Here is a 27,880-nt window from a genome sequence, read left to right on the forward strand (position 1 = left end):
GTCTTTCAACGCTTGAAATGCGCTCTCTGTTTCCTCGGTCCATCTTACGTGGTGGGGTAGACTTTTTTTTGTGAGATCGTGCAACGGGCTTGCTATGGTGGCGAAATCTTTTACGAATTTTTGGTAATATGCTACCAGGCCGAGAAAAGACTTCACTTGTTTTTTTGTGGCGGGTCGGGGCCAGTTTTGTATTCTCTCTATTTTTCTCTCTTGTGGCTTGATGCAGCCTCGTCCAATGGTGTAGCCTAGATAGTCTGTTTCGCTCCAGGCGATTCGGCTCATCTTGGCGTTAACAGCTAGGCCCGCCTGGCGCAGGGCGTTCAGTACCGCATCTAACCTTTCCAGGTGTCGCCGCCAGGTGGCGCTATGGATGATAAGATCGTCCAAATATGCTGCCGCATAGGCACTATGGGGTCTAAGGACCTTGTCCATTAACCGTTGAAAGGTGGCCGGGGCTCCGTGTACCCCGAAGGGCATGACTTTATATTGGAACAGCCCGTCTGGGGTGGTAAATGCTGTTTTTGGTTTGGCTCGCTCTGTGAGGCCAACTTGCCAATATCCTTTAGTCAGATCTAAGGTACTGATATGTCTAGCGGGGCCTAGCCGTTCTATTAGTTCGTCTACGCGCGCCATGGGGTAAGCGTCAAACTGTGATATCTCGTTTAGTTTCCTAAAATCATTACAGAAGCGTAAGCTTCCATCTGGTTTTGGCACGATAACTATGGGGCTCGACCAGGGGCTGTGTGACTCTTCTATGACGTCCAGTTCGAGCATTTTCTTCACTTCCTCTTGTATGGCCCGCCTACGTGCTTCCGGGATCCTATACGGCCGTAACCTGACTACCTTACCAGGGGTCGTATCGATGTCGTGCTGTACTACCGCGGTGCGTCCGGGTAGTTCGGAGAAGACATCTCGGTTCCGGTCTAGGAGCTCTCGGATATCCTGTTGCTGTTGAGGGGCCAAACCCTCTCCTACAGCAGCTGGCGGGGTCTGGGGAGGGAGGCGGGTTAACAGCGCAGGTAATGGGACGGTTATCGCCGGAAACCACTTTTTCAGAATGTTTATATGGTATACCTGATGGCCCCGCCTCCTCCCTGGTTGGGCCACTCGGTAGTTGACCGGGCTGAGTTTCTTCACAATCTCATAGGGCCCCTTCCAGCGGGCTAGGAATTTACATTCTGTGGTGGGCACAAGAACGAGGACCTGGTCCCCTGGCTTGAATTCTCGCACTTGTGCGCCTTTGTTATACACTCTACTTTGGGCGGCCTGTGCGTCTGCCATATGCTGTCTTACGAGTGGCCAGATGCGCTTGGCGCGCGCCTGTAGTATTTCTACATGTTCGATGATGCTTCGCAGAGGGGAGGGTTGGCTCTCCCACGTCTCCTTGGCGATATCTAATAATCCGCGCGGCTGTCTCCCATACAGGAGCTCAAATGGGGAGAAGCCTGTGGATGCCTGGGGTACTTCTCGTATGGCAAACAGGACATATGGGATGAGGCGGTCCCAGTCTCGTCCGTCCTCTTCAGCCACCCGTTTTAACATTTTCTTCAGCGTGTGATTAAATCGTTCTACCAACCCGTCTGTCTGGGGGTGGTAGGCCGAGGTGCGTATTTGTTTCACTTTCAGCCAGCTATACAGTGCTTTGATAATGCGCGAGACGAAGCATGTGCCCTGGTCAGTCAGAATTTCATCCACTAAGCCTACTCTACTAAAGAGCATCATGAGCTCGTGAGAGACTGTTTTTGCATTGGCCACCCGTAGGGGTATAGCCTCGGGATATCGTGTGGCATAATCAAGGATAACTAGGATATATCGGTGCCCGCGCGCCGACTTGGGTAGGGGTCCCACTATATCCATGGCTATGCGCGAGAACGGGACACCGATAATAGGCATGGGAATGAGTGGGCTGTGCACGACCCCCCGTGGGGCCGTGAGTTGGCATTCCTCGCATGACTTGCAGAACTCCTCCACCCCTCTTTTTATTCCCGGCCAGTAGAACCGAGCCAATATGCGATCATATGTCTTTTGTACAGCTAAATGAGCGCCTAGCTGGTGTGAGTGTGCCAAATACAACACGCGTAATACATGAGATTTAGGTACGAGTAATTGCTCAATTACAGCGCCCACTTTATCTTTGACGGCACGATAAAGTAGGCCACTTCGTACTAGAAAATGAGGAAAGTTTGTTTCACTCACCCCATCGCACTGCTTCCCTTCTACACTGGTGAGGTTTCGCCGTGCGCCGGCGAGATTCGGGTCCGTCCACTGGGCTGTGGCAAACTCCTTGTAGCCGTGTGGGCGGTCCCTCCACCTGGGGGAAGTTGACGAAGGGGTCCTCGTCCAGTGGTGGGGTCTCTTCCTCCGAGGTGTGGGGTTTGCCTGGGCCGGTCTCGTCGGAGGCGGCGGTCGTCGCCGGTGATGCAGGCTCTGCTGCGGGTTCCCCGAGGGCGGGGCAAGCGCGGTGTCCTTTTGTCTCTGGTCTGGGACGGCGTCTTCTCCCTTTCTTCTGCTGTGGGGGACGGAGGCCCGGTGCCCAGTATTTGTCGAAGAGTGGGCAGTCTGTGCCGATCAGGAGGGGGACGGGGAGGTCCGGAACTACTCCGGCGGGGACAGTCACGCTGCCTCGGGGGGTCTGTATGTGTATATGGGCCACGGGGTAGCGGCGTAGGTCGCCGTGCACACAGCTGACCGGCATCGTCTCGGGTCCACCGCTGGTTACCAGGTCTCCTCTCACCAGCGTCACCACACTGCCGGAATCCACCAGGGCATGTGTGTCGGTCCCATCCACCCGGACCGGCAGGGCTGCTTGGCACTGGGTCGAGCTCCCCGAATGTAGGCACGGTCTGGAGCTTACCAGACTGGCGGCTGAGGCCATGGAGACATCTGGGTCCCGTGCCCGGTCTGGGCACGCCCAGGATAGGTGGTCTTCCTGCCCACAGACATAGCACCTCCTGGACTGGCCCCGTTCTGAAGGCGGGTTCGTACGGGGTTTGGGCGTGGGGGCCGCCTGGGTCTGACGGCGGCGGTCCCGCCCTGGTCGGTTGTCGGCCTTGGCTGGTTCACTTTTAGATGTTTGCAACATCTGGGTGCCCACCTGATAGTTCTCTACCAGGGTGACTAGCTCTTCAACGGTTGTGGGGCAGGCGTGTACCGCTATTTTCTTTGCGTCGGGGGGCAAGGCTCTCATGCCGCGGTCGACCACTATTCGATCGAGGAGTGGGACGTCTTCTCCTGTGGTGAGCCAGTTCTGTGTGAGTCTGCACAGGTCGGCGAACTGGGTGCGCGCCGGCTGCGCCATGCGGAACTCCCACTGGTGGAACCTGTGTGCTCTGGCGGGAAGGCTGTACCCCAGGCTGGACAGGATGGCGGCTTTTAGCTTTCCGTAGTCGAGCGCGTCTCTGGCGGTGAGGTCTCGGCATGCTTGTTGTGCCGGTCCAAACAGGTAGGGCGCTACAATGCCTCCCCAGTCGGCCAGTGGCCATCTCTCCCGGGTGGCGGAGCGTTCGAATACTTCTAGGAAAGCCTCGATGTCGTCGTCGGGTGTTTGCTTGGTGAGCACCGCTGCCGGTGTTCTGGTGGCCGGTGCGTCTCTGTCCAGTCTGCGCAGTACCTCCCGCATGCACGTCTGGAGGTCCGTGCTGCTCTTCACCAGGGCGTTTAAGGCTGCTGCTGCTTCCATGGTAGGCGGTGGTTAGGACCTGATGTACCCACATTCTCCACCACTTGTGGAGTCTCAGTGGTCAAGGAGCAGGCGGAACAGGGGATTGCAGCAGTTTCAAACGGCTCTTTATTTGTTTAGCAGCAAAGTATACAGAATGCATGCAGGAGAAACCCCACGTAGGTTCAGCATAAATTATATTCCATACAATTTAAGTTTCACAGGCGTCGTCGCCAGCCTGGAGAAGGATGAGAACAGAAGATTAGATTTCAACTCAGGTTTGTACAGTCTCTGATAGCTCGCTCCTCACTGGAGGGCTGTGGTTTTAATAACGATAAGAGGTGACGGCGCTGCCTTGCTTCGTGACGTCATCGGTCTTTATCTTTAACTGTAGCGGGTCTTCTCCCCTAGCGGGTTCCAGCTCCAAGAGAGCACTAGCCGTTTTGCCACCCTGGCGTATATAATGAGCGCCTGTTCGCTAGACAGGCCTCAATAGTAGACTCAAGAATTATAGGTTTCTTTCCGACCTTATTTTGGGTAGTGTCCTTGTCGCTGTCACTGTGGCGGGGCTGCCACCCTCCCGCCGCGCGATATGCGGACTTGGAACTCCCGTCTCTATATTTTACTCATACAGTCCGAGTGTCTCTGTCCCTCGGACATTCCCTGGACCGTTCCTAAAAGCCTGTGATGAGAGGAGAATGACAGTTAAGACATGCAGAGCTATTCACATGAATGTGTGTTCGGTGGAGGTGTGTGTGTCGTCTTACCCCCCGACGGTGTGCCGTGCGTGCCTCCGTGAGCATGTGTGTGTGAACCAGCCGCTGTCAGACGTAGACTGAGTCTTCCTTTTTATATGACGGGTGTGGCCGCTTGCTGATTTGGGTGCGGTCGATCCATCAGCTCCAGCTGGCGGAGGAGGAGATTCGGGACGTATATATTCCCTATCACACGGCCGAGGGCGTTCCTAACGGCCCGAGGCTTCTTCTGTCTGACAGCGTGTCTGGTTGCCCTGGCAACGCACTTACCATCGCGGGGTGTCGCTCTCGAGACCCCACAATGGACAGTATATAAATGGTAAATGGTAAATGGTGCATTTATATAGCGCCTTTATCCAAGGCGCTTTACATAGATTGTGCATTACATTCACCCATTCATACACCGATGGCAGCGGAAACCATGCAAGGCACCAACTAGCACATTGGGAGCAATTAGGGGTTCAGTGTCTTGCTCAAGGACACTTCGACAGTAACTCTGGGGGAGCCCGGGTTCGAACTGGCAACCTTGCGGTTCCCATCCAGGCACTCTACCCCTGAGCCACCGCCGCCCCATAATACCACAACTTGTATTGAAAAACATCCCTCCATTTTCTGAAAAAAATACCGTAACGATCCGTAATGTATAGTTTCATTGTATAGATATCCCACTGTTACGTTCTTAGCTTATGCATGTTTCATGATAACTACTTTTTATGTACTGTATGTGATGCATTGCCATGCTTTTTGTTCTTGCTTAATGTAAGTCGCTCTGGATTAAGAGCGTCTGCTAAATGCCTATAAATTCTAATGATCATAAGAAATAAAATAAAATGGGGGCCACTGGCTCATTCATTGGTCGGTCCACTGGGCATAATATTGCCCGCTGTGTCAAAAGGCCATGTGGTGTGTACAGTATACAATATACAATTGAGAAGAGAACTTTGTGCACGGTTCGGTTGGCCAAGTCATAGACGGAGTATATTCGTAAGTGTCGTTTTACATCGGACTTTATCTCTGCGTTTGCAACCCAGCCTGGTGGGCGGTCGCAGTTTCCATTGTTGTGCTGCGATATGGACCGACTACAGACAGTGCGCCGCCAACACAACCTGCCCATGCAGCACGGGAAGAAAACACGGTCAGTGGTATAGGGCATTCACTTCAAGTCCTTTTTACTAGTGGACTAGTTGCCTAGTTTACTAGTCGACGACTAGTTGTTTAACTACCTATTATGTAAAAAAACTAAATCAATATTTGTACATTTAAAAACTGTGTACATTGGTGACTATAACTATAATCTACCTGATCTTGAGGCCTACAGAATCGGGGGGAAAAATAAATAAATAAAACTATTTCTTTTCTTATCAACTAGTCAACTAGTACCAACAAGGCCGACTAGTGGATTTACTAGTCGACTATAGTTGCTTAAAGGAGAATTCCATGCTAGAATGCTTTCTTACCTTTCTTACCTTTCTTTGTAATTGTTACATCCCCACCAAAAAGGTCCAGGTGTTTTTTGTGCAAAAGCTCCTTATTGGAATGGGGCTATGGGGTGTTGTGCTAATTCGCTTATTTCCATCGAAATAAGTAGTAAACTGTGCAGCTTGGGATATTATTTACATTATGAAGAGAGGATATATGCAAAAAATATATAATTGAGCGATGGAAATAAGCAAATTAGCACAACACCCCATAGCCCCATTCAATTCAATGCATTTAGGGCTTATGGTAGGGGAAATAGCCAATAAGGAGCTTTTGCACAAAATAACACCTGGACCTCTTTGGTGGGGACGTAACAACTACAAATAAAAGGTAAGAAAGCCTTCTAGCATGGAAATCTCCTTTAATGCCCTAGTAAGTGGCCAAAGAGAAATCGCTTTCTTCTTTTGTTCAAAATGTACAGTTTGTGTCAAATCAAATCAAACCAAACTTTATTTATAAAGCACATTTAAAAACAACTGTCATCGACCAAAGTGCTGTACAAGTCAAGATAAAAGAAGAAAATATATAGCAACAGCAATACAATCAAATAAAAATACATAAAAACAATACATCAATGTCAAGTGGGTGAATATAATAGGCACTATAGGGTAAGAGGTGCTCAAAATAAAAGGTTGTAGATTAAACTGGGTTGTGATTAAAAGCTAGGTTGAAAAAATGGGTTTTAAGCGTGTGTGTCTCACTTAGATCGCAATGCCACATCAGATGCATGGCCAATCACTGCAATGTGATCGGTGGATGGTTACCTGACGCTGTCGATGAGCTGCTGGTGCGTGTCAGAGGTGAGGATGTCGGGCAGGGCGTCGGCCAGGCTGTCCACGTCTCTCTCCGTGGCGTACTGCTTCAACACCTCGAACAGCTCCTCCTTCACTTCTGGCTCCTCCCCCAGAACCTCCTCCACCTGACCAATAGAGAGAGAGAGAGGATATACACATCATGCATCACTGTTTCACCGGGACGTCTTGACTGAGTGGACACCCCCCCCCCCCCCCCCCCCCCCCCCCCAGGCAGGTGCAGATTTGGCAGGTGCCAAATCGAACTAGAAGTGTTTTCACTGTCAGTGGACCAACACCATGGATAACATCACTGTGTTTTATCAAAGTCCAGAGTCTCAACACAACCGTCTACTATCACATTTTACAGCACTGTGTATATATACTTCCGTACGTTGACAAGCTTTATGTTGATGCTGATCCCTTTCCAGCAGGACTTGGCATCTGCCCACGGAGCGAAGACTATAGTAACTGGTGTATTGACCATGGTATTACTGTGCTTAACTGACCAGCTAACTGGCCTGACCCGAACGCCACAGAGAATCTAGGTTGTATTTTCAAGACTGAAGATGAAGGTGTGAGACAAAAAGCCCAAAACCAGAAAGTAACTACATTTAGTATACTGACCGTATTTACAGTCAGTACGTTTACATCTACTCTCAGAGGAAAATATTTTAATTTCCACTACGACCATTTGAAAACTTTGATTATTGTTACAAAACTAATGTTAATAGACATAACACAAATTGTAATAAAAGCCTATCTAGTGTATTAGGGGTCTTAACTGACATATGAAGCAGAGACTAGATTAAACGTTTGTGTCAACCTTCCTACGCACATAGTTGGAAAAGAAGAACAGAGCAGTGATCTGTCATTTTATTCAAAACATCTTTATTGAATGTAACTTTTCACAACATTTATATACACACACAATGACTTGGAGCAGTGGTTCTCAGACTGTGGGTCGGGACCCCCAGGTGGTCCCCAGATTATCTTAATACAAACACCAATATTATTTTCTACCCCGGAAACGAAAGCCTGCAGTACCGAGGCTACCTCAACCGTGAACAAACCGATATACAGGGTAGGCTATATGCACATTTCTAAACGCAGTTTAATGAGACATGTTTAATATAAATAAAACATAAGCTTACTGCTTCAAAAGTCAACGGGCTATACCATACAAATTTGTTATAAAACATTAGCCAAATGGTTTATATTGTAGCGGCCAGCTATGGCTGCAGCCAATGGGACTGTCTTGGGGGTGGGACTTCTAGAGTGAGTGACGGGGGTCCTAGGGAGAGGCTCTCTGTGCCGGGTAGTTTGGTTGAGAGTGCACGTTTACCTAAGAGGAATATCAATGCTGTTGTTATATGAGTGTTCTACAAAGGAATAAAGAGGGATCTTTATCGTTCATGGTAACTACGTCTCTGCCTCCTGTTCCTGGGATCGTTACACTGGTGTCTGAAGTGGGATGTGGGGGATGTATTTGATTTCTTGCTTTGATTTCTAGGCTGTTGCCGTGGTGTACGTTGGCTGTTTATCTTGCCTGTTGGCCCGGTCCTCGGGGTCGAGGACTTTTGTGAGGGGGGGGGGGGGTAGTGTAGCGGCCAGCTATGGCTGCAGCCAATGGGACTGTCTTGGGGGTGGGACTTCTAGAGTGAGTGACGGGGGTCCTAGGGAGAGGCTCTCTGTGCCGGGTAGTTTGGTTGAGAGTGCACGTTTACCTAAGAGGAATATCAATGCTGTTGTTATATGAGTGTTCTACAAAGGAATAAAGAGGGATCTTTATCGTTCATGGTAACTACGTCTCTGCCTCCTGTTCCTGGGATCGTTACAATATTAACTAAGAAGGCGGGACGCTCACGACAATGCCTCTGTTCTACTCCTAATAAAAAATTTCACATGGCATAGCAACTCCATAAAATGATTACGTCACAACAAGACAAATGATGCGTATGAATACAAGAGAACAATATAAATGTTATTGTTAACGACAACATACTGTAGGACGTACAGCTAAAATAGCTGATCAACGAGCTCAACGCACGCTGAGAGAAAAACAAGATTATAATGGAACTATGCTGGACTCATGACATGAGAGACGCAACAAAAGTATGATCTACTTGAGGTCACACAACTCAGCAGTGGTTCCAGGTGAACAAAGCCTAAATCCAGCATGGAGGTTTTGGGTGAAAACCTGTACCCGGTATTACGAAGGTGGAGTTTGCGATGTCCCATATAGGCTAGGTCAGTGGAGTAAATGAAATGAATTAAATAGAAGAATTTTTTTTAGCAGCACCTATTTCTTTTTGGCCTATGGTCCTGGAGGCTCGGTGAGAATGTGAGTCCATTGGTGGTACGGTTATATACGGAGACATTTGAGAGCGAAAATAGCCGATCTACCAGCTCACGCAGGGAGGAGAGAGATGTTATACAAAGGTGGAGTTTGCGATGTCCTATTTAGGCTAGGCCAGTGGAGTAAATGAAATGAAATGAATTAAATAGAAGAACTGAACCAGCACCTGTTTCTTTTTAGTAGTCACGCCCGAAGTGTCTCCGGATAAACTCGGACCGGAGGCGGAGAAAGGAAAAGGGGAAGTGGAGGGTTCTCACGTTCCATAAAACTCTAGATAAACTCGGACCGAAGGCGAGGAAAAAGGAGGGAAGTGGAGGGTTCTATCGTTTCATAAAACTGGATAAACTAGGGCCGATGGCTGAGAATGATGTGCGTGCCTGTGAGGTACCCACAGTGGAATATAGTATGCTAGGGAACAGAGGTAACGAACGCGTTTGTTGATACAGGTCAGAACGGAGTTAGGCTGCGACAGGTTTCTGGCGTGTGTGGAAAAAAGACAGTGTGGTGGTGTCTGTTGAATGCAAAACAGGAACTGAGGAGGAACATGCGGTTAATCTTACTTTTGGAGAAGGCAGTAGTCGTCCCGCCGACCTTGTCGCGATGTGGACTCCTGTCAATACTTTTATAGCGGAAACGGGAGAGGGAGAGAGGATGATGAAGAAAGATAGTTATTGAGAAGAAGAGGGGGGGGGGGGGGAACTATCCCAGTAGGGCGGACTGCCACAGTCGCCAGACTGCGTAGCCCGTGACAGGCTTCCATCGCGTGCCGTCCTGCTCTGTGAACAGACGGTCGCTTGGGACGGTGGGTAAGTGGTTGTACTGACTAAGGTGTTCATTAGTCATCACTATAGCTGCGGAATGGGCGTCGCTGGTGGGGCTGTCCGGGCATGGGGTGAGGGCAAAGTAAATGGTGGCCAGTGGGAATTTTTCCCTCGCGAGGGACCATGTCTTTCTTATCGTGCTTTCGGTATCGCGTGATGGTATCCCAGCAGGGGGCGGTCATCCAGGCCAAAATGCTGGCGGCGTGCGGCAGGGAAGCGTCCAAGAAGACCTCCATTTGGACCGACGCGTCGGATACCGTCGGGAGGCTATTGAGGTTGGAGTCTCCTATAATCAATATGCGTCTGGTCGGGACCAGCGATCTGAGTTCCAGTGGGTCGTGCGGCGAGTGTACGTTAAAGAGGGGGGGGGGGGGGTGACGGTGAGTCGGTCGAGGGGGACGCGGAGCTAGTGGCCGTGGATGGCGAGGCGAAGTGGGCGGTGGCCGGAGGGATGGGGGGGAAGACGAGGGGGAGAAGGAGGGGGCGACGGTCCCCGGTGTGGCGGGGGAGGGAGAGGGGACCAAAAGGCGGCAGGGACGTGAGCCCTGGTCACCTGGACCGTGCTGGGAAGTAGGGCGTGGTCAAGGTCATGTTGCGCCAGGGCGCATGCCGCGTCCCAGTGCTCCTCAGGGCTGGGGCAGACCAGGTGGCGGAGCATCAGTAGGCGTGCGTTGATTTCGTCTCGGTAGTGGGCTTCCAAAACCGGGTAGCACCTAAAGAGCCATGCTCGGGACGCCTCCTGGAGCTGCGAAACGGTGTGGTCGTTGGCGCCGTTCGGCGTCACAGACAGCGCTGCTTCCTCCTGTCTCCTTACGAAGTCGCTCGGTCGACCTGCTGATGGGTAAAGCGCGACACCGCTAACATCCGGTGGCTCGCCGTCAGGAGGGAGGTTAACGCGATCAAGGCGTTCGGCAGAACGTGTTGAGCTTGGGCTCGGAGGGGAGGCTGTGGGCGAACGCGGGGGGAGTGGTCTCGGGCAAGGGAGGAACTAGGGATTTGAGGGGACATCCAAGGGCCCGGTGAGAACCTACTCTCAGTGCGCTCGCTCTTCTCGAGCCTTTTTCTGGCAAGGGGGCGGTGAAGTAGGTGAACGCTCTGTCCCGTGGGATTCGCCGTGAGTCTGACGGGAGGAGGAGGAGGGGGAGGGGGAGGAGGGAGGAAAAAAGAGACACCCGGGTCATAGTGGTCAGGTAGGGACACGACGGAGGTGGGATTCTTAATAGGGGTCACGTCCTGGCTGGGACCAGGTAGGGGAGAGGAGATAGAATAGGGGGGGTGCCGACGACTTTCAAGGCTACCGGAGGTCACGGGAGGTACATCGTGGGGGAGGGAGGAGGGGAGGGGTCGTAATAGAGGGCTCCCTGGGGTTGTGCGAAAAGCTTCCTACGGGGGTTGCCCGGCCCGCGGCTGTCTTCCATGGTTTGCAGGGGAGAAAGGAGGAGAGAACTGGTGACACAGAGGAGACAGACAGACAAGGAGGAGGGGGAGGAGGAAAGGGTGCCGGCTAGCGGATGAGTAAGGCAATGATATGAGGCATAGGCGAGACGGTTGAAAGGACCACCAAAATTATTAAAATGAATTAAATCAGACCCGACGATGGTGTCGTCAGACACGCTGTAGAAGGACAGAGTACCTGCACTGTGGTCCAGGTACACTCCTACTCTGGAGGACACGGGGCCTGGGATGGGAGTATCAATGCCTCTGTGTCTGAAAGTATAACCTTGGTACATTGTGGTACATTGTAAAGACCATGATTTATCACTGACTCCAAATACACATGAATCACCTTTTCTGCTGATATCTATATCTGAGACTGCTACAGAAACACTGCCAAACAACACGATTGTCCACTCTACCTCCAAGTAACAGCACCCAGTCAGACCCTCTCTACTAAGAACCTGCATCCCTTCGGGATACAGTTTGAGAGGGACACTCCTCGTTACCTTTCTGTTCCCGTTAGACAGATACAGTCGTTGATGAGCTGTGTTTGGATCCAGTGTGATTGGACGTGAATATTGTAAGAACTCAGCTCTGGTCTTGGGTTCTGGTGGTGCAGACAGTAAAACATCCACTCTTTTCACTGTCTCTGAGACGTTTGTCCATTCCTTTGTAAGAATGTCCCTCATCTTAGACATGGCCACAGTCACATCTTCAAAGTATCTCAGAGGACGGACATTGCTGCTGAGTGGGTGTGTAGATCCACTGATGGTTGAGAGGGAGGAGGTGTAACGCTGTAGAAAACAGATGTGATCCTCTGTGAGTGAGAGCTGCTCCAGCTCAGCATGTCTCCTCCTCAGTTCAGTGACCTCCTGCTCCACACACCTCCTCAGTTCTTCAGCACGACTCACTTCATGTTTCTGCTGGTCTCTGATCAGCTCCCTCACCTGAGATCGTCTTCTCTCCATGGAAGAGATGAGCTCAGTAAAGATGGTGTCACTGTCACCCACTGCTCTGTCAGCACAGTGGTTGATGGACTCCAACTCCTGGTGAAGCACCTTCACGTCTTTCTCTCTCTCCTGGATTCTCTGCTGGATGTTCTGCTGACTCGTATGGAGCTCTTTCAGTCCGTTCTGCTGCAGCTGAGGTCGTATCGTGACCTTTGTGTTCTTCCATGGAGCACAGCCAACAGATACACTGCTGATCAGTACGACAGAAAACCTTCTTCACCTCCTCGTGACGAGAGCAGATGTTCGCCTGAAGCTCGCCGGAGGGTTTTACCAGCTTGTGTTTCTTAAAGGCAGGAGACTGATAGTGAGGCTGGAGGCGAGTGTCACAGTAAGAGACCAGACACTGAAGACAAGTCTTCACAGCTTTCAGTCTCCTCCCAGTGCAGAAATCACAGGCCACATCTCCAGGTCCAGCGTAGAAGTGCTCAGGAGGTGCAGCTTGGAGTCCTGTTGATAGATTGATATAGATGAATCTGATAAAAAAAACATTTCATTTCCATGTACCTGTAGGCTACTATTATTTGGTAGCCTAATAGAGCACAGAAGTCTGACGTCAATATCGGTAGAGGGCACAAATCCACAGATTCATGCCACTTTTTATTTGCATTATAATCGCCATAGGGGGATTTTAGATCGCCTCATATAAAAACTGTGTTTGAAAAATAAACATGTCACCCCGGCCGCTTCACTCATAGGCCTATGCATATGAAGAATCAAGAGGCAATTTGTTACTGCTACTGAATTAGTTACATTTTCACTAGAAACAGACTATCATAGTGACTGACTGTTGCAAACGATACAGAGACACCTCCCTGACAATAACGCAGAGACAGCTTGTTCAGTGAACCAGGGGAATCGAGGGGATGAGCGAGTTACGACACGACTTCGGTGCTCTATAGGAGCCAGCATGACTCCACTGCCTCATAAATATCGTTTGTCAACATCTATCTGAGACATTGAGCTGAATTTACTGTATTTAGAGAACTCACCTGTCTTTTTCAGGCTCTCCACCACCTCAGCCAACATGGTGTTTTTCTTCAGAACAGGTCTTGGGATGAAGCTGTGTCTGCATTGTGTTCAGCTGAACGTCCCTCTCTGATCGTCCTGGTTCCAGAATCTCTCGATACACCTCCTGCAGTAGCTGTGTCCACAGGGAACAGTCACTGGATCCTTCAGTAGATCCAGACAGATAGAACAACACAACTGTTCCTGATCCAGTTGAAGTCCCTGCTGCGCCATTTCAGTACGTCAGTCTGTATGACTGACTGACAGATGAGTTACGGTTCGCTTAATTTCCTCAGAGATCACAGGTCATGAATCTTTCTGGTTGGTTCCTCAGAGGTGGAAGGAGGTAGGGCCAGCATACCAGCTTTAGGTAAAGAAATCACACTGTCAGACTGGTTCCTCGGAGGTCACATGAGCTGAGAGATCCTTTCCGATTGGTTCATACAGACAAAACCACAATGAACCTCGTCCCTTGAATTATTGGGCTGATAAGAATATAGGCGTGGCGGGAATTTGCTGACCCTCAGGGTTCAAGGTCCGTCTATATTACCTTTTGTTGACTATATTATTTTGTTGACTAGGAACAAGGAAACAAGGTTTTAACAACGATGCCAAACAATAACCATATCTTTTCAAACAAATAAGTTCCCTTTTTATACATGCTTGATTTTAAACAATAAATATGTTTTTTAAATAATCAAACGTCTTCTAATCAATGTGTTAACAGTAAAGTGTTTTTACACAATAAATGCCAAATTTAAATGTCTTAAATTAACTTAAGTCGACGTTTTAACCAAATTATTAAAGTCATTTTCAATTAAACATATTTGATTACTGTAACCTTTAATATTGAATACACTTTAAGATTGAATACATTTAGGAACAAATGTTATGTACAAGTATTTAAGTAAGTAAGTAAGTAAAGTAATTAAAAGGGAAAAACAACTGAACTTTGAGCTTGTAGATCAGCTCCAACTAAGTAACCTAGGCATTTGACATACCTTTAAACATGTTAAATCATATATCTATATATTCACATTTGTGTAGTCTTTTAATAAACATAAATTTAAATGCAAACTCAAACAAATTGAGGCTATACTGAAAGTTCCAAACTGAACTTAATCTACAGACATTAGCCCATTAAGGCCAGATTTTTAACCACATTAAGGCATAAAGTAGAAGTAGAATAAAACAGTAGAATAAGTAGAACATAACCGACCATTGGCGTCTTTGGGGGTAGAGCTCTTAATCGACCTTCAGCTTGCTTGTTTGTTAGTTGTTTGAGTGTCACCACCACCAGCCTTTAACAGGTGTTCAATCAGCCAAATGAGCACCAGCAGCCATCTTGCAGCTGATGCACTCTGGGAGATGTAGTTGTCTGAGGTCTGAGGTGTCTTGTAGAAGATCCATGCTCCATTTACGAGTTTTAACTCAACAGTGGTAGAGCTCCCCCTGCCCTTTTGGTAATGTGTCCTTTACAGTGTACAGTATGTGGACCATGGTGACATTGATCAATTCTTGATAAAAAGCTTCTAATATATTATTTAGGCCCCAAAATCTATAAATCTCACACTAAGGCAACCGGCCGGTTCCACGCGCTGCACAAGGTTCCCTTGTTTTCACTTGAGCACCTGCCCCTCTAAATGTCTGTGCACGCCACTGTATTTCCGTATATAATGCCTAATTAAAAGGCACAATAAATCATTGTCTTGAAACTACCGTAATCAACTGGGGAAGTTTCAAGGTGATAACTATCAATAGGTGACACCTATCATACCATAGGTGAAAATAACAAAATGTGTGATAACTATGACAAAGCTACTCCTGTGGAAGGGTTATCGACCGTATATTAATTTACTTGTATTGATCCTATAAACAATTTAATATAGGCATGTTTTGCCCACTTAATTCATAATTAATGTTCTAATTGTGGAGCTCTGGCTCATGGACTAAGAACTAACTAAGAACTAACATTGTTGTCACCTGGAATGTTTTAGTGTTAAAATAACATAGGATTTTAGTCGACTAAACCTTCAGTTGATTTAGTCGACTAAAATGTATTTTGTCGGGTCTTGATGCCGTCGTAATGGCTGTTTTTACATTTGCTGAAAATAGCCGATCTACAAGCTCACAACGCATCGTGTTGTAAAAGTGTAAAATGACTTAAAAATACTGGATCTCTTGTCCACTAGTCCCTTCCTAACATTTTAGTCTAGTTTTTATTTGTTGATGAAATTGTCATAATATTTAGACATAGTTTTAGTCATCATAGCTTAGTTTTCATTTAGTTTCCATTTAGTTTACAAATGTAGTCGACGGACATTTTTCGTCTTAGTTTTAGTCGACGAAAACAACAGTGTTCAGTAGCAGGGGTCTCCCCGTCTCTCTAGCTCCTTTCATACTGTGTTCCAGTAGCATTTCTTTCTGCTTATTTCTTGGAGCCAGATGACAAAAATACGACTAAAACTAAATGAAAGTTATGGAACTTTATTCAAAACACTATGACTAAAACTGAATCAAACTTGTCTGTCAAAATGAACACTGGACCAAATGAACACACACTGCAGCTCACCTCCCCATGGTTGAACTTCAGGGCTTTCTGACAGAACTCTCACCCTCTGGTTGAACTCCAGGGCCTTCTGTCAGAACTCACCCTCAGGTTGAACTCCAGGGCCTTCTGTCAGAACTCACCCTCAGGTTGAACGCCAGGGCCTTCTGACAGAACACTCACTCTCTGGTTGAACCCCAGGGCCTTCTGACAGAACACTCACCCTCTGGTTGAACTCTAAGGCCTTCTGTCAGAACTCACCCTCTGGTTGAACTCCAGGGCTTTCTGTCAGAACTCACCCTCTGGTTGAACTCCAGGGCCTTCTGTCAGAACACTCACCCTCTGGTTGAACTCCAGGGCCCTTCTGTCAGAACTCACCCTCTGGTTGAAATCCAGGGCCTTCTGTCAGAACTCACCCTCAGGTTGAACTCCAGGGCCTTCTGTCAGAACTCACCCTCAGGTTGAACGCCAGGGCCTTCTGACAGAAACACTCACTCTCTGGTTGAACCCCAGGGCCTTCTGACAGAACACTCACCCTCTGGTTGAACTCCAGGGCTTTCTGTCAGAACTCACCCTCAGGTTGAACTCTAAGGCCTTCTGTCAGAACTCACCCTCTGGTTGAACTCCAGGGCTTTCTGTCAGAACTCACCCTCTGGTTGAACTCCAGGGCCTTCTGTCAGAACTCACCCTCTGGTTGAACTCCAGGGCCTTTCTGACAGAACACTCACCCTCTGGTTGAACCCCAGGGCCTTCTGACAGAACACTCACCTTCTGGTTGAACTCCAGGGCTTTCTGTCAGAACTCACCCTCTGGTTGAACTCCAGGGCCTTTCTGTCAGAACTCACCCTCTGGTTGAACTCCAGGGCCTTTCTGACAGAACACTCACCCTCTGGTTGAACTCCAGGGCCTTCTGACAGAACACTCACCGTCTGGTTGAACCCCAGGGCCTTTCTGACAGAACACTCACCCTCAGGTTGAACTCTAAGGCCTTTCTGACAGAACACTCACCCTCTGGTTGAACCCCAGGGCCTTCTGACAGAACACTCACCCTCTGGTTGAACTCCAGGGCTTTCTGACAGAACACTCACCCTCTGGTTGAACCCCAGGGCCTTTCTGACAGAACACTCACCCTCTGGTTGAACCCCAGGGCCTTTCTGACAGAACACTCACCCTCTGGTTTAACTCCAGGGCTTTCTGTCAGAACTCACCCTCAGGTTGAACCCCAGGGCCTTTCTGACAGAACACTCACTCTCTGGTTGAACTCCAGGGCTTTCTGTCAGAACTCACCCTCAGGTTGAACTCCAGGGCCTTTCTGACAGAACACTCACCCTCTGGTTGAACTCTAAGGGCTTTCTGTCAGAACTCACCCTCTGGTTGAACCCCACAGGGCCTTTCTGACAGAACGCTCACCCTCTGGTTGAACTCCAGGGCCTTTCTGACAGAACTCACCCTCAGGTTGAACTCTAAGGCCTTCTGTCAGAACTCACCCTCTGGTTGAACTCCAAGGAGCGCCTTGTCCTGGCTCACCTGAAGAGCATCACAGATCCTGTACTGGACCCACTGCAGTTCGCGTACAGAGCCAACAGATCCACGGAGGATGCCGTGAACATGGCTCTGCACTATACCCTAGAACATCTGGACACTGCAGGCAACTACGCCAGGATCCTGTTCGTGGACTTCAGCTCGGCCTTCAACACCATCCTGCCATCCATCCTGGAGCACCAGCTGTTCCTGCTGCAAGTGCCGGACTCCACTCGGAGGTGGATTACGAGCTTCCTCACCAACAGGTCGCAGCGGGTGAAGCTGGGGAAGAGCATTTCCAGCTCTAGGTCCACCAGTACCGGTTCCCCGCAGGGCTGTGTCCTGTCCCCACTCCTGTTCTCCCTGTACACCAACAGCTGTGTCTCTCTTCACCCATCCGTCAAGCTCCTGAAGTTTGCGGATGACACCACCCTGGTGGGCCTCATCTCCGAAGGGGATGAGTCGGCCTACAGGAGGGAGATCGAGCGGCTGCGGAGTTGGTGCAGTAACAACAACTTAGAGCTTAACGCTCTAAAAACAGTGGAGATGGTGGTGGACTTCAGGAGGACCACAGCCCCGCCCCCTCCCATCATGCTGGGAGGCACCCAGGTGACCCCAGTAGAGTCATGTCGGTTCCTAGGCATGATTCTCTCTCGGGACCTGAAGTGGGAACTAAACATCATGGCCCTCTTGAAGAAGGCCCAGAAGAGGCTGTACTTCCTCAGGCAGCTGAGGAAGTTCAGACTTTCAAGGACCATGATGGCTCAGTTTTACACAGCCATCATTGAGTCCATCCTCACACACTCCATCATCACCTGGTTCCCCGCTGCAGCTGCAAAAGATCTCGCCAAGCTGCAACGGGTGATACGCTCTGCAGAGAGGGTAATTGGCCGTCCTCTGCCCTCCCTCAAGTCCCTGCACGACTCCAGGGCATTGAAGAGAGGGAGAAAGATCATGGCCGACCCCTCCCACCCTGGCCACGGCCTCCTCACCCTGCTCCCCTCTGGGAGACGGTTGCGGCTGCTGAAGGCTACAAAAGTCCGCCATAGACTGAGTTTCTTCCCCTCAGCCGCCAGGCTGCTAAATGACTCTGGTTTCCCTCCCACCCCTGCCCCCTAGGGAGTGTCACCGGACATGTTTTGCACTATCCATAAACTCTGCACTTAATATTTATACTTCCTGCACGGTGTGTATTTTGTGTTGTTGTTGTTTTCCGTTATATGTGAAAAAAGAATAAGAAATGCACACATGTCAAATGTCAAAGCAAATTCCTATGTGTTTTACACAATGGCAAATAAAGGTATCTGAATAAAGGTATCTGAAAAAGGGCCTTCTGTCAGAACTCACCCTCTGATTGAACTCCACGGCCTTCTATCAGAACTCACCCTCTGGTTGAACTCCAGGGCCTTCTGACAGAACACTCACCCTCTGGTTGAACTCCAGGGCTTTCTGTCAGAACACTCACCCTCTGGTTGAACTCCAGGGCCTTTCTGACAGAACACTCACCCTCTGGTTGAACCCCAGGGCCTTTTGACAGAACACTCACCCTCTGGTTGAACTCCAGGGCCTTCTGTCAGAACTCACCCTCTGGTTGAACTCCAGGGCCTTCTGACAGAACTCACCCTCTGGTTGAACTCCAGGGCTTTTTTTCAGAACTCACCCTCAGGTTGAACTCCAGGGACTTTCTGACAGAACACTCACCCTCTGGTTGAACTCAAGGTCCTTTCTGACAGAACACTCACCCTCTGGTTGAACTCCAGGGCCTTCTGTCAGAACTCACCCTCAGGTTGAACTCTATAAGGCCTTCTGTCAGAACTCACCCTCTGGTTGAACTCCAGGGCTTTCTGTCAGAACTCACCCTCTGGTTGAACTCCAGGGCTTTCTGACATAACTCACCCTCAGGTTGAACTCTAAGGCCTTCTGTCAGAACTCACCCTCTGGTTGAACTCCAGGGCTTTCTGTCAGAACTCACCCTCAGGTTGAACTCCAGGGCCTTTCTGACAGAAAACTCACCCTCTGGTTGAACTCCAGGGCTTTCTGTCAGAACTCACCCTCTGGTTGAACTCCAGGGCCTTTCTGACAGAACACTCACCCTCTGGTTGAACCCCAGGGCCTTCTGACAGAACACTCACCCTCTGGTTGAACTCCAGGGCCTTCTGTCAGAACTCACCCTCTGGTTGAACTCCAGGGCCTTCTGACAGAACACTCACCCTCTGGTTGAACTCCAGGGCCTTTCTGTCAGAACTCACCCTCTGGTTGAACTCCAGGGCTTTCTGTCAGAACTCACCCTCTGGTTGAACTCCAGGGCCTTTCTGACAGAACACTCACCCTCTGGTTGAACCCAAGGGCCTTCTGACAGAACACTCACCCTCTGGTTGAACTCCAGGGCCTTCTGACAGAACACTCACCCTCTGGTTGAACTCCAGGGCCTTTCTGTCAGAACTCACCCTCTGGTTGAACTCCAGGGCTTTCTGTCAGAACTCACCCTCTGGTTGAACTCCAGGGCCTTTCTGACAGAACACTCACCCTCTGGTTGAACCCCACAGAACCTTTCTGACAGAACACTCACCCTCTGGTTGAACCCCACAGGGCCTTTCTGACAGAACACTCACCCTCTGGTTGAACCATAGACTGTATAAATATGGACAAAGCGTTCCGCGGGTCTAACATGAACATAAAATGAAGCCTGTCAGTCCTTGCACTGGAAGTCGCCATCTTTCTAGATCCGTTTGGGCCCAGCTGGCCCATTGGCTGGCCCAGACAACGAGGCGGGACTTCCCCCCTTCTTCTTTGTTGGTTTATATTTTGACTCGAGTGGGTGGGGGATCCCGTTCATAGACTGTAACGGTAGCCACGCCCCTCAGGACATGCGCGACTTTATGGTCATTTTTTTTTATAAATGGGACCATAATTTTCCAAAAAGAATATTATGACATTAGAAATTAGACTTTAAACTAGTGACTGGAAGCAAAAAGTATTCATGACCATGTTTATTAAGGTAATACAGTCTAGGTGAAGTTGGGCCCAAATACATGGACTTCTATGGGGCTATGGGGTTTTTTGAGCCCAATGACAGCGCCACAACAGGCCATTATATGAACTTTCATTTCCTTAGTGGCTTCACAAAATATCTGTCTGACTGCCCCCCTGGGTTGAACCCCAGGGCCTTTCTGATAGAACACTCACCCTCTGGTTGAACCCCAGGGCCTTTCTGACAGAACACTCACCCTCTGGTTGAACTCTAAGGCCTTCTGTCAGAACTCACCCTCAGGTTGAACGCCAGGGCCTTTCTGACAGAACACTCACCCTCAGGTTGAACTCCAGGGCCTTTCTGACAGAACACTCACCCTCTGGTTGAACTCTAAGGCCTTCTGTCAGAACACTCACCCTCTGGTTGAACTCCAGGGCCTTTCTGATAGAACACTCACCCTCAGGTTGAACTCTAAGGCCTTCTGTCAGAACTCACCCTCTGGTTGAACTCCAGGGCCTTTCTGTCAGAACACTCACCCTCTGGTTGAACCCCAGGGCCTTTCTGTCAGAACTCACCCTCAGGTTGAACTTTAAGGCCTTCTGACAGAACTCACCCTCAGGTTGAACTCTAAGGCCTTCTGACAGAACACTCACCCTCAGGTTGAACTCCAGGGCCCTTCTGACAGAACACTCACCCTCTCGTTGAACCCCAGGGCCTTTCTGTCAGAACTCACCCTCAGGTTGAACTTTAAGGCCTTCTGACAGAACTCACCCTCAGGTTGAACTTTAAGGCCTTCTGACAGAACTCACCCTCAGGTTGAACTCTAAGGCCTTTTGTCAGAACTCACCCTCTGGTTGAACTCCAGGGCCTTCTGCGCGCGGCTCTCCCTGATGGGGTCCGTGCTCTGGGACAGCACCCGCATGCTGCTGCTGAGGCGCTTGGGCCGCCGCGCCGCCGCCATGCTGAGCACGCCCAGGCGCAGCGGGCGGCCCTGCGCCGCCTTGATCATGGCGGCGGCCGCGTCGTGCTGCTTGACGGGCACGCCGTTGACCTCCATCACGTAGTCGCCGGCCCGGAGGCCCTGGCGGCCGGCGGGGCCGTTGGGCATGCAGTCCTCCACCATCAGGGGGCTGTCGCCCACGATGGTGAAGCCGAAGCGGCCGTCGGGCCCCGGGTTGATGGTGGTCTGTGTGGAGGAGGTGGTGGAGGAGGTGGTGGAGGAGGAGGAGGAGGAGGAGGAGGTGGTGGAGGAGGTGGTGGAGGAGGAGGAGGAGGAGGAGGAGGAGGAGGAGGATGAGGTGGAAAAGATTAAAGATGGAGTGCCACAATTTTTGTATTTGTCCAGTTTTCATGTGTCTATGAGGTGACAGTGCTTCATTAGACACCCTGGAGTCGTTTGTATATGTGCAATGGTGTATTGACTTTGTATTCGGGGTTTCTTCCTGGAGGCTGAACCCTTGACAGTCAAACGGGCCAATGAAATAAACAGTAATATAGTGACATCACACTATCAGCCCAACTGATACAGCTGTGGTTGCGGCTTCAGTTCAGGTGGATCACCACCCACCAGGCAAACCAGGCATAATGAACTGGTGGGCGTGTCCACATAAAAGCATGATTTTAACAAATACTGTACACTTTTTGGAAAAAGATCTTCCTCCTTATATTATAATAATAATACCTGTCGATCATGATTTATGGTGGGAGAAAATCGTGGCACTCCATCTTTAAAGCTCGTTCTTACACGATATACTTTGACTGTTTTTCTTCATCGTCAAATTGTAGGGGGAGGGGGACTGTAGGTTTTCCCAAACATTGGGTCGACTCGAGACCCATTTTGATATTTGGGTCACGGACGCAATCCTATTTTTTCCCCGTATACATTTAAAATATATACTGTATGTTTCAAAAGATGTATGTTTATTAAAGTGAGCGTGTATACTGGCCCCTGGAGCTGGGGTTTATGCTAACAGCTATAGCGGTAGAGATAGAGTTAGGTGAAAATAGCCGGTCTACAAGCTCACAACATGGCGCGAAGCAGCACGTTGTACATCTGCTATTTTCACCAGTTTTGGTCCCGTGCAAAAGTCTATAGAGGCTATGCGCATGCTTAAAGTGAATGGCACATCAAGTGGCAAATCGAGTGGCAAAGCAACATGAAAAGTGAGTTTGACATTGTTTAACGTTGTTTAATGCAATCAGATAGGACTTTTCTGTTTGGATGTATGAGGCTGTCAAGGCCAGTTTTTTCTCCACTCGGTAGGCGTTCCTGCATAACTTCCGGTTTTGATGATGATGTCACACGCATACCCTCTATTCTCTCTTTTGGGTCTCGACCTGAAAAGTCGAGACCCTAGATGTGATTCCTAGATGGCTGTGAAGTTGGGAAGCACTTCTTTTGTCATATTATTTATGTCATATTATTTATTATGAGACCCCGGGAAACACCAAGGCGCAGTTGGAGGAAACACAATCGACTCACTCACTGGCCTTGGAACGTCTCGGGATCCCCCCAGGGGGAAGTCACTATAATGTTGCTCTGGAGAGGGAAGTCTGGAACAACTCTGGTGGAGCTGTTGCCCCCGCGACCCGACTACGGATAAGCGGTTGAAGATGGATGGATGTCAAAGCCAGGTCTAAGCCAGGTCAAATAATACAAATGTTGGTGATGTATGAAACCCATTTAGGCCTGACGTTGAAATAAGAGAAAACATTCTTCGACAGTTTTATGAAATACGTATGTTTCTACGTCAGTGGTGGTCAATATTTCATGTCAAGGACCCCAAAAATGATATTTAATTGGCCACCGACCCCCATCTGAAAATATATTATTCCAGGAACCCCTCAGAGGCAAGAATTTGAGTTAAAAAAGTTCGCTCTGAAATAATATATATTCAAAGATTTGCGCCACATTTTTACAATTAAAAAATAATAATAAAGAAACGCTGTTTTGACCAAAATGCCATCTGGGACAAGGAATAGGAGATATACCGGCCATTGAAAGAAACGGATAGAATGGATTATTATGGCGACGACGATCTAAGATGGGCGATCCAGTGCTGCGCTAACAACATATAGCTAGCTAACCGGCTAACGTGAGTAGCATTATGGCTCGATCGATCGAATGCACTATAAAAGCGCAATTTCCATTAATCAACGGCAATGGCGCTGAAAGTATTAAAACACCAAGAATGGGTTAAATCAATCAATCAATCAACCAATCAATCAATCGGACCTATACCTGCTCAATGCGAGACACCACTCCGATGCTGGGCGGCACCGTCTTGAGCGTCTGGGCGAGGGCGATGAGGGCGGGCGTGCTGAGGTTGGTGACGTCCTGGCCCTCGATGTCCACCACCTGGTCTCCGGGCTGCAGGCCCGCCAGGTGGGCACTGCTGCCCTCCACCACCGTGAGGATGTAGCTGGGCCCCGCGCCGCCCAGCCGGAAGCCAAACTCCTCCGGCCAGTTCTGGTTGGTGGCGGGCAGGCCCAGGTCTGGGAAGGAGGGTGGGAGGGAGAGAGAGAGAGAGAGAGAGAGAGAGAGAGAGAGAGAGAGAGAGAGAGAGAGAGATATGTTGAGATATCCTCCTGAGAAACGGATGGAACTCTTTGGGCCGATTCATACTCCTATTTTAGAGCCGAATAAAAGTCGGTTCGGCGCTGTAGAGCCTACAATTTGACGTCATTTGAGGTTCGGGGGGGGCGGGTACCGTCCTAAAGTCGGCTCGGTGCTACTGAACATTTCTGACGAGCCAAAATCATTTCGGCACTACAGCGCCGAAACATCGGTAAAATAGGAGTATGAATCGGCCCTTTGGGCTATGCATTTTTGCTAAACCCCCTATCCCTAAACTTCTTTGCCTTTTTTTCTTTTTTTTTTTACTATTTTGCAAAACATTTTTGAATAGTTAAAATGGCCAGTCTACAAGCTCACAACGTGTCAATGTAGATTTCCTAGTTCAAACGTGTTTTTCAAAATAGTAAAAATGGTAAAAAAAAGAAGAAAAAAAGGCAAAGAAGTTTAGGGATATGGGGTTTAGCGGTGACGAAAATGGAGCCCTTTGTCCTCTGTATAGAGGACTTTTAGTTTATATTCTCATGGACATCCAGGGCTTTTCATTGATAGCCTCGCAGTGGCCAGACACAAATCTGCCAGTGCAAAAAAAGAAATGTTTTGCCCTCGGTGAATTACGCAGTGTGATATTAGTATGGCCAAGCTAGGCTATACTCCATTGATATGTGTGGAGCTGAATGACAACATCCAGGCTCTTCTCAAAACCTTTTTATTGTATTTAACCATTAAAGTAAAAACACATTGTCAAAATACACCTCAAAGTACCTATGAAATAAATACAACAATTCACCACGGTGCTAATCTTTTAGTAGCAGGGCAAAATGCACAATGTACAAAATATAAACGGAAATAATAAATATATTAAATAGGCATGAACATAGAGCGAGTACATGTCCAAACATGTGCAGGTGTTGGACTGTACATCTAAAGATGATCCTTTTGAAACTTCTCAAGGGAACTTTCAAAGCCAATGTTAGTCTGGACTGTAGAAGGGCCAAAGAAGGCCAGACATTTATTCTTTTACCCCCCTCGGATTTGAATGCTGGTACTACACACTGTATAATAGCCAAGCATTTGACCTGAGGTTTAGACCATTTTGGACCAAGTCGAATTTGGAGGGAATGTAAGAAGGCGGATCACCAAGAATGGCTTTATAAATGAAAATATGCCAATGTTGCAGCCTGCCGAGATGTCAATGAGAGAACCAACCGACTGCAGCATACAACGTGCAGTGATGTGTTCTGCAATCTGACCTCAGGAGGTCAGTATGTTTTCATTACAGAAGTGAACAGTAATAATACTAATAATAATTGTCTTTATTGTACCCTTCAGGGATATTCATCTTCACAGTCTAGCTGTTCCAACAGAAAAACACAACCATATACAGGCGTTGACACTAAAGCGCTATTCCTAGTCTGATTTATCAGTGGTGAGGTAACCCCCGCAACTACAACATTACATCACGGAGCCGCGGTGAAGAGCAAACCACCGCTCTCCCAACAAAAAAAAACAAAAACAATTAAAAACACTCATGTTCAGACAGGCATTTGGTCACCTATAACACTGCATTTCTACTGTTTGTGTTTTTATCTGTGTGTTTTTATTGTCCTTTTTGTTGCTATGTTTTTTTTCACTGTTGACCCTGTGAAAATGGCTGCCTGCTGTTTTTATAGTTTTATTTTTGTACTATGCTATATAAATAAAGGTTTTTCATTCATTCTCTCTGTTTTTACTTCAGCTCACCACCGAAAATCCAGACTATGAATAGGCTAAAACAGGTGGAGTTTGCTTTCGGGTTGCCCCGACTGCATGGTCAACTGCTCGTTTGAGAGTGGACGCAACAGTCTATAAACACAACACGAGATATCTGTCTAAACACCTTTACCTATAATGTGCTGTTTTCAGTGCGCTATACACTTGAAAATATAAAACAACAAGTGTGAAACCATAGTCATTTTCATGTAGGCATTTGACAGACACTATTTTATCGTACAGAAAGTACAAAAATAAGTATTACATTGAACGGTATATAGTTCAAATGTTACCCATTATTTTATAATGGACAATTTTGTTTCCGTGGGCAGGACCTGTGGGCAAGTAGATGCATGAATTGCCCGATGAGCAAGTGCATCTGAGACCTTGTGTCAACCCCTGATATATCACACAGAACATCTCACACAACACAACACAACACCAAGACAAGACATCATTCGTGTAATGCCACAATGGCTGAAGGCAAATGTAAGGGCATTGCCTTCTTATCAAGAGGCCATTTGACAGCACAACACCACAAACATTGAACTAAAATGAATTAGAATATTAAAATAAACCAGTAAGACGCCTGAGATCGCAGGCACTGGCCATATAATGGAGCGTATCTTGAGTGTACAGGGTGTGATGAGGTCAGTTGTTGTGCGACCTAAATTATGTAAATGTAGGGTGCTATTAACCCATTCTGAACGGGAACCCATTTTGGTGTTGGCATCATGTTATGCTTTAGCTATTGAAAAATAGCAGATCTACAAGCTCATAGCGCGCCACCGAGTGGCGCGCTACGAGCTTGTAGGTCTGCTATTTTTGAAAAATCGAAAGAACGACTGACATTTTTAGAATCTGATCTCAGGTCAGAATGGGTTGATCAGACCAGTGTGTGTCCAGTGGAAACCTCGTATGAATCTGATCTCAGGTCAGAATGGGTTAAGTATCAATGTAATTCAGGGGTGGCGTAGATTAAAAACAAGGGTGACCTGAGACAAGAACCTTTGACATATGGGTAACTTAACGGTTTTTTTAAACAACTTATTTGGGAGGTTTAGAGTCTGTTCCTGAAGCCATTTAGGCCTGACGGCGAAAAATAAAATAAAATAAAGTCTTCTGAAAGATATTCAAAGATTTGTGCCGCATTTTCACGATTTAAAAAAAACAAGCAGACCTACAAGCTCGTAGTGCGCCTCTCGGTGGTGTGCTATGAGCTTGTAGATCTGCTATTTTTCAATAGTTAAAGCATTATATAATGCTTAGTTAAAACACCAAAAGGGGTTCCCGCCCAGAATGCAGGGGGGGGGGGCGCAGGGGCATTCAAACATGGGGCTAAATATGTTTTATTATTTACTATAGTCCTACTAGACCCCAGGAAATTACATCTGGCCACAAAAGATCACAGGAATGTGAAGGGGGTGACAAATTGACATGTTGAACACAGTATGGCTTCCCTCCATGCAGTATATAGGCCTCCTTCACATTCAGTGGATCCTGCATGTGATCTTTTGTGGCCAGATGTATATTGCCTGGGGTCTAGTATAGGACTATAGTAAATAAAATAAAAAATACACATTTAGCCCCATGTTCAAAAATAGCTAAAATCGCTAAAACGATAAAAAGAAAGCAGCAAATTAAAAAATAATAACCCTCATCTTTTACTTTCTCTAATAACGACCTACAACGTGAACCTTGGTTGAAGAAAACTAAAGTTGTCCTTTAAGACTGATACGTTTTGCTAAAACAAAGACAGCATTCGAGTGAAGTGTCCCTATCCTCCCATACAGTACCTAATAATACTGAGTGACCGATGAAGTACAGAATAAGCACATCTTGTTCTATACTCGTACAACTTAGGACTTTAACAGGACATTTATTTCTTGGCGGTTTGTTCGTAAAGCTGCCAGATTTTGCGAGAGAAGCGAGCAACCTGCGTTTTATGAAAACAAGCCCAAAAGAAGTGACCTATAGACCAAGAGCACTTTAAACCTAATATAGCCTATATCGATCGGTTATTTTCAAATTTATATTTCAAAACAATCTTGAAAAGAATGTGGAATTATTTTTGAAACATTTTAAAACACACAAATCGTGTATGGGCGCAAAATACTTCCAGATGGTGTTCATCGGACAATTACATGTTAATTTGGGGGTCCTTGACATGAAAACGGGTCAAACAACATTCAGGACGCA

At 48.0% G+C, this 27,880-nt stretch overlaps 1 protein-coding gene and 1 pseudogene across 2 annotated transcripts in view; both read right to left on the reverse strand.

Annotated features, from left to right (window-relative positions):
* grid2ipa (glutamate receptor, ionotropic, delta 2 (Grid2) interacting protein, a) overlaps positions 1 to 27,880 on the reverse strand; it is a gene marked incomplete at both ends in the record, with an annotated part of 140,979 nt that overhangs the window by 84,964 nt on the left and 28,135 nt on the right. Inside the window, 3 exons of the mRNA XM_080775228.1 lie at positions 6,657 to 6,811; positions 21,203 to 21,541; positions 23,597 to 23,850. Coding sequence (XP_080631354.1) covers positions 6,657 to 6,811; positions 21,203 to 21,541; positions 23,597 to 23,850 — 748 coding nt within the window. The remainder of the gene's footprint in view (positions 1 to 6,656; positions 6,812 to 21,202; positions 21,542 to 23,596; positions 23,851 to 27,880) is intronic.
* On the reverse strand, positions 10,270 to 13,549 carry LOC308324384 (tripartite motif-containing protein 16-like; annotated as a pseudogene). Its single transcript has 5 exons — positions 13,300 to 13,549; positions 11,454 to 12,757; positions 11,181 to 11,309; positions 10,895 to 11,100; positions 10,270 to 10,694 (listed from the first exon to the last, which is right to left on the reverse strand). The product of its transcript is annotated as a tripartite motif-containing protein 16-like (transcript).

Source organism: Protomyctophum bolini (genome assembly GCF_963924005.1).
Source record: "Protomyctophum bolini genome assembly, chromosome: 11".
NCBI lineage: Eukaryota > Metazoa > Chordata > Actinopteri > Myctophiformes > Myctophidae > Protomyctophum > Protomyctophum bolini.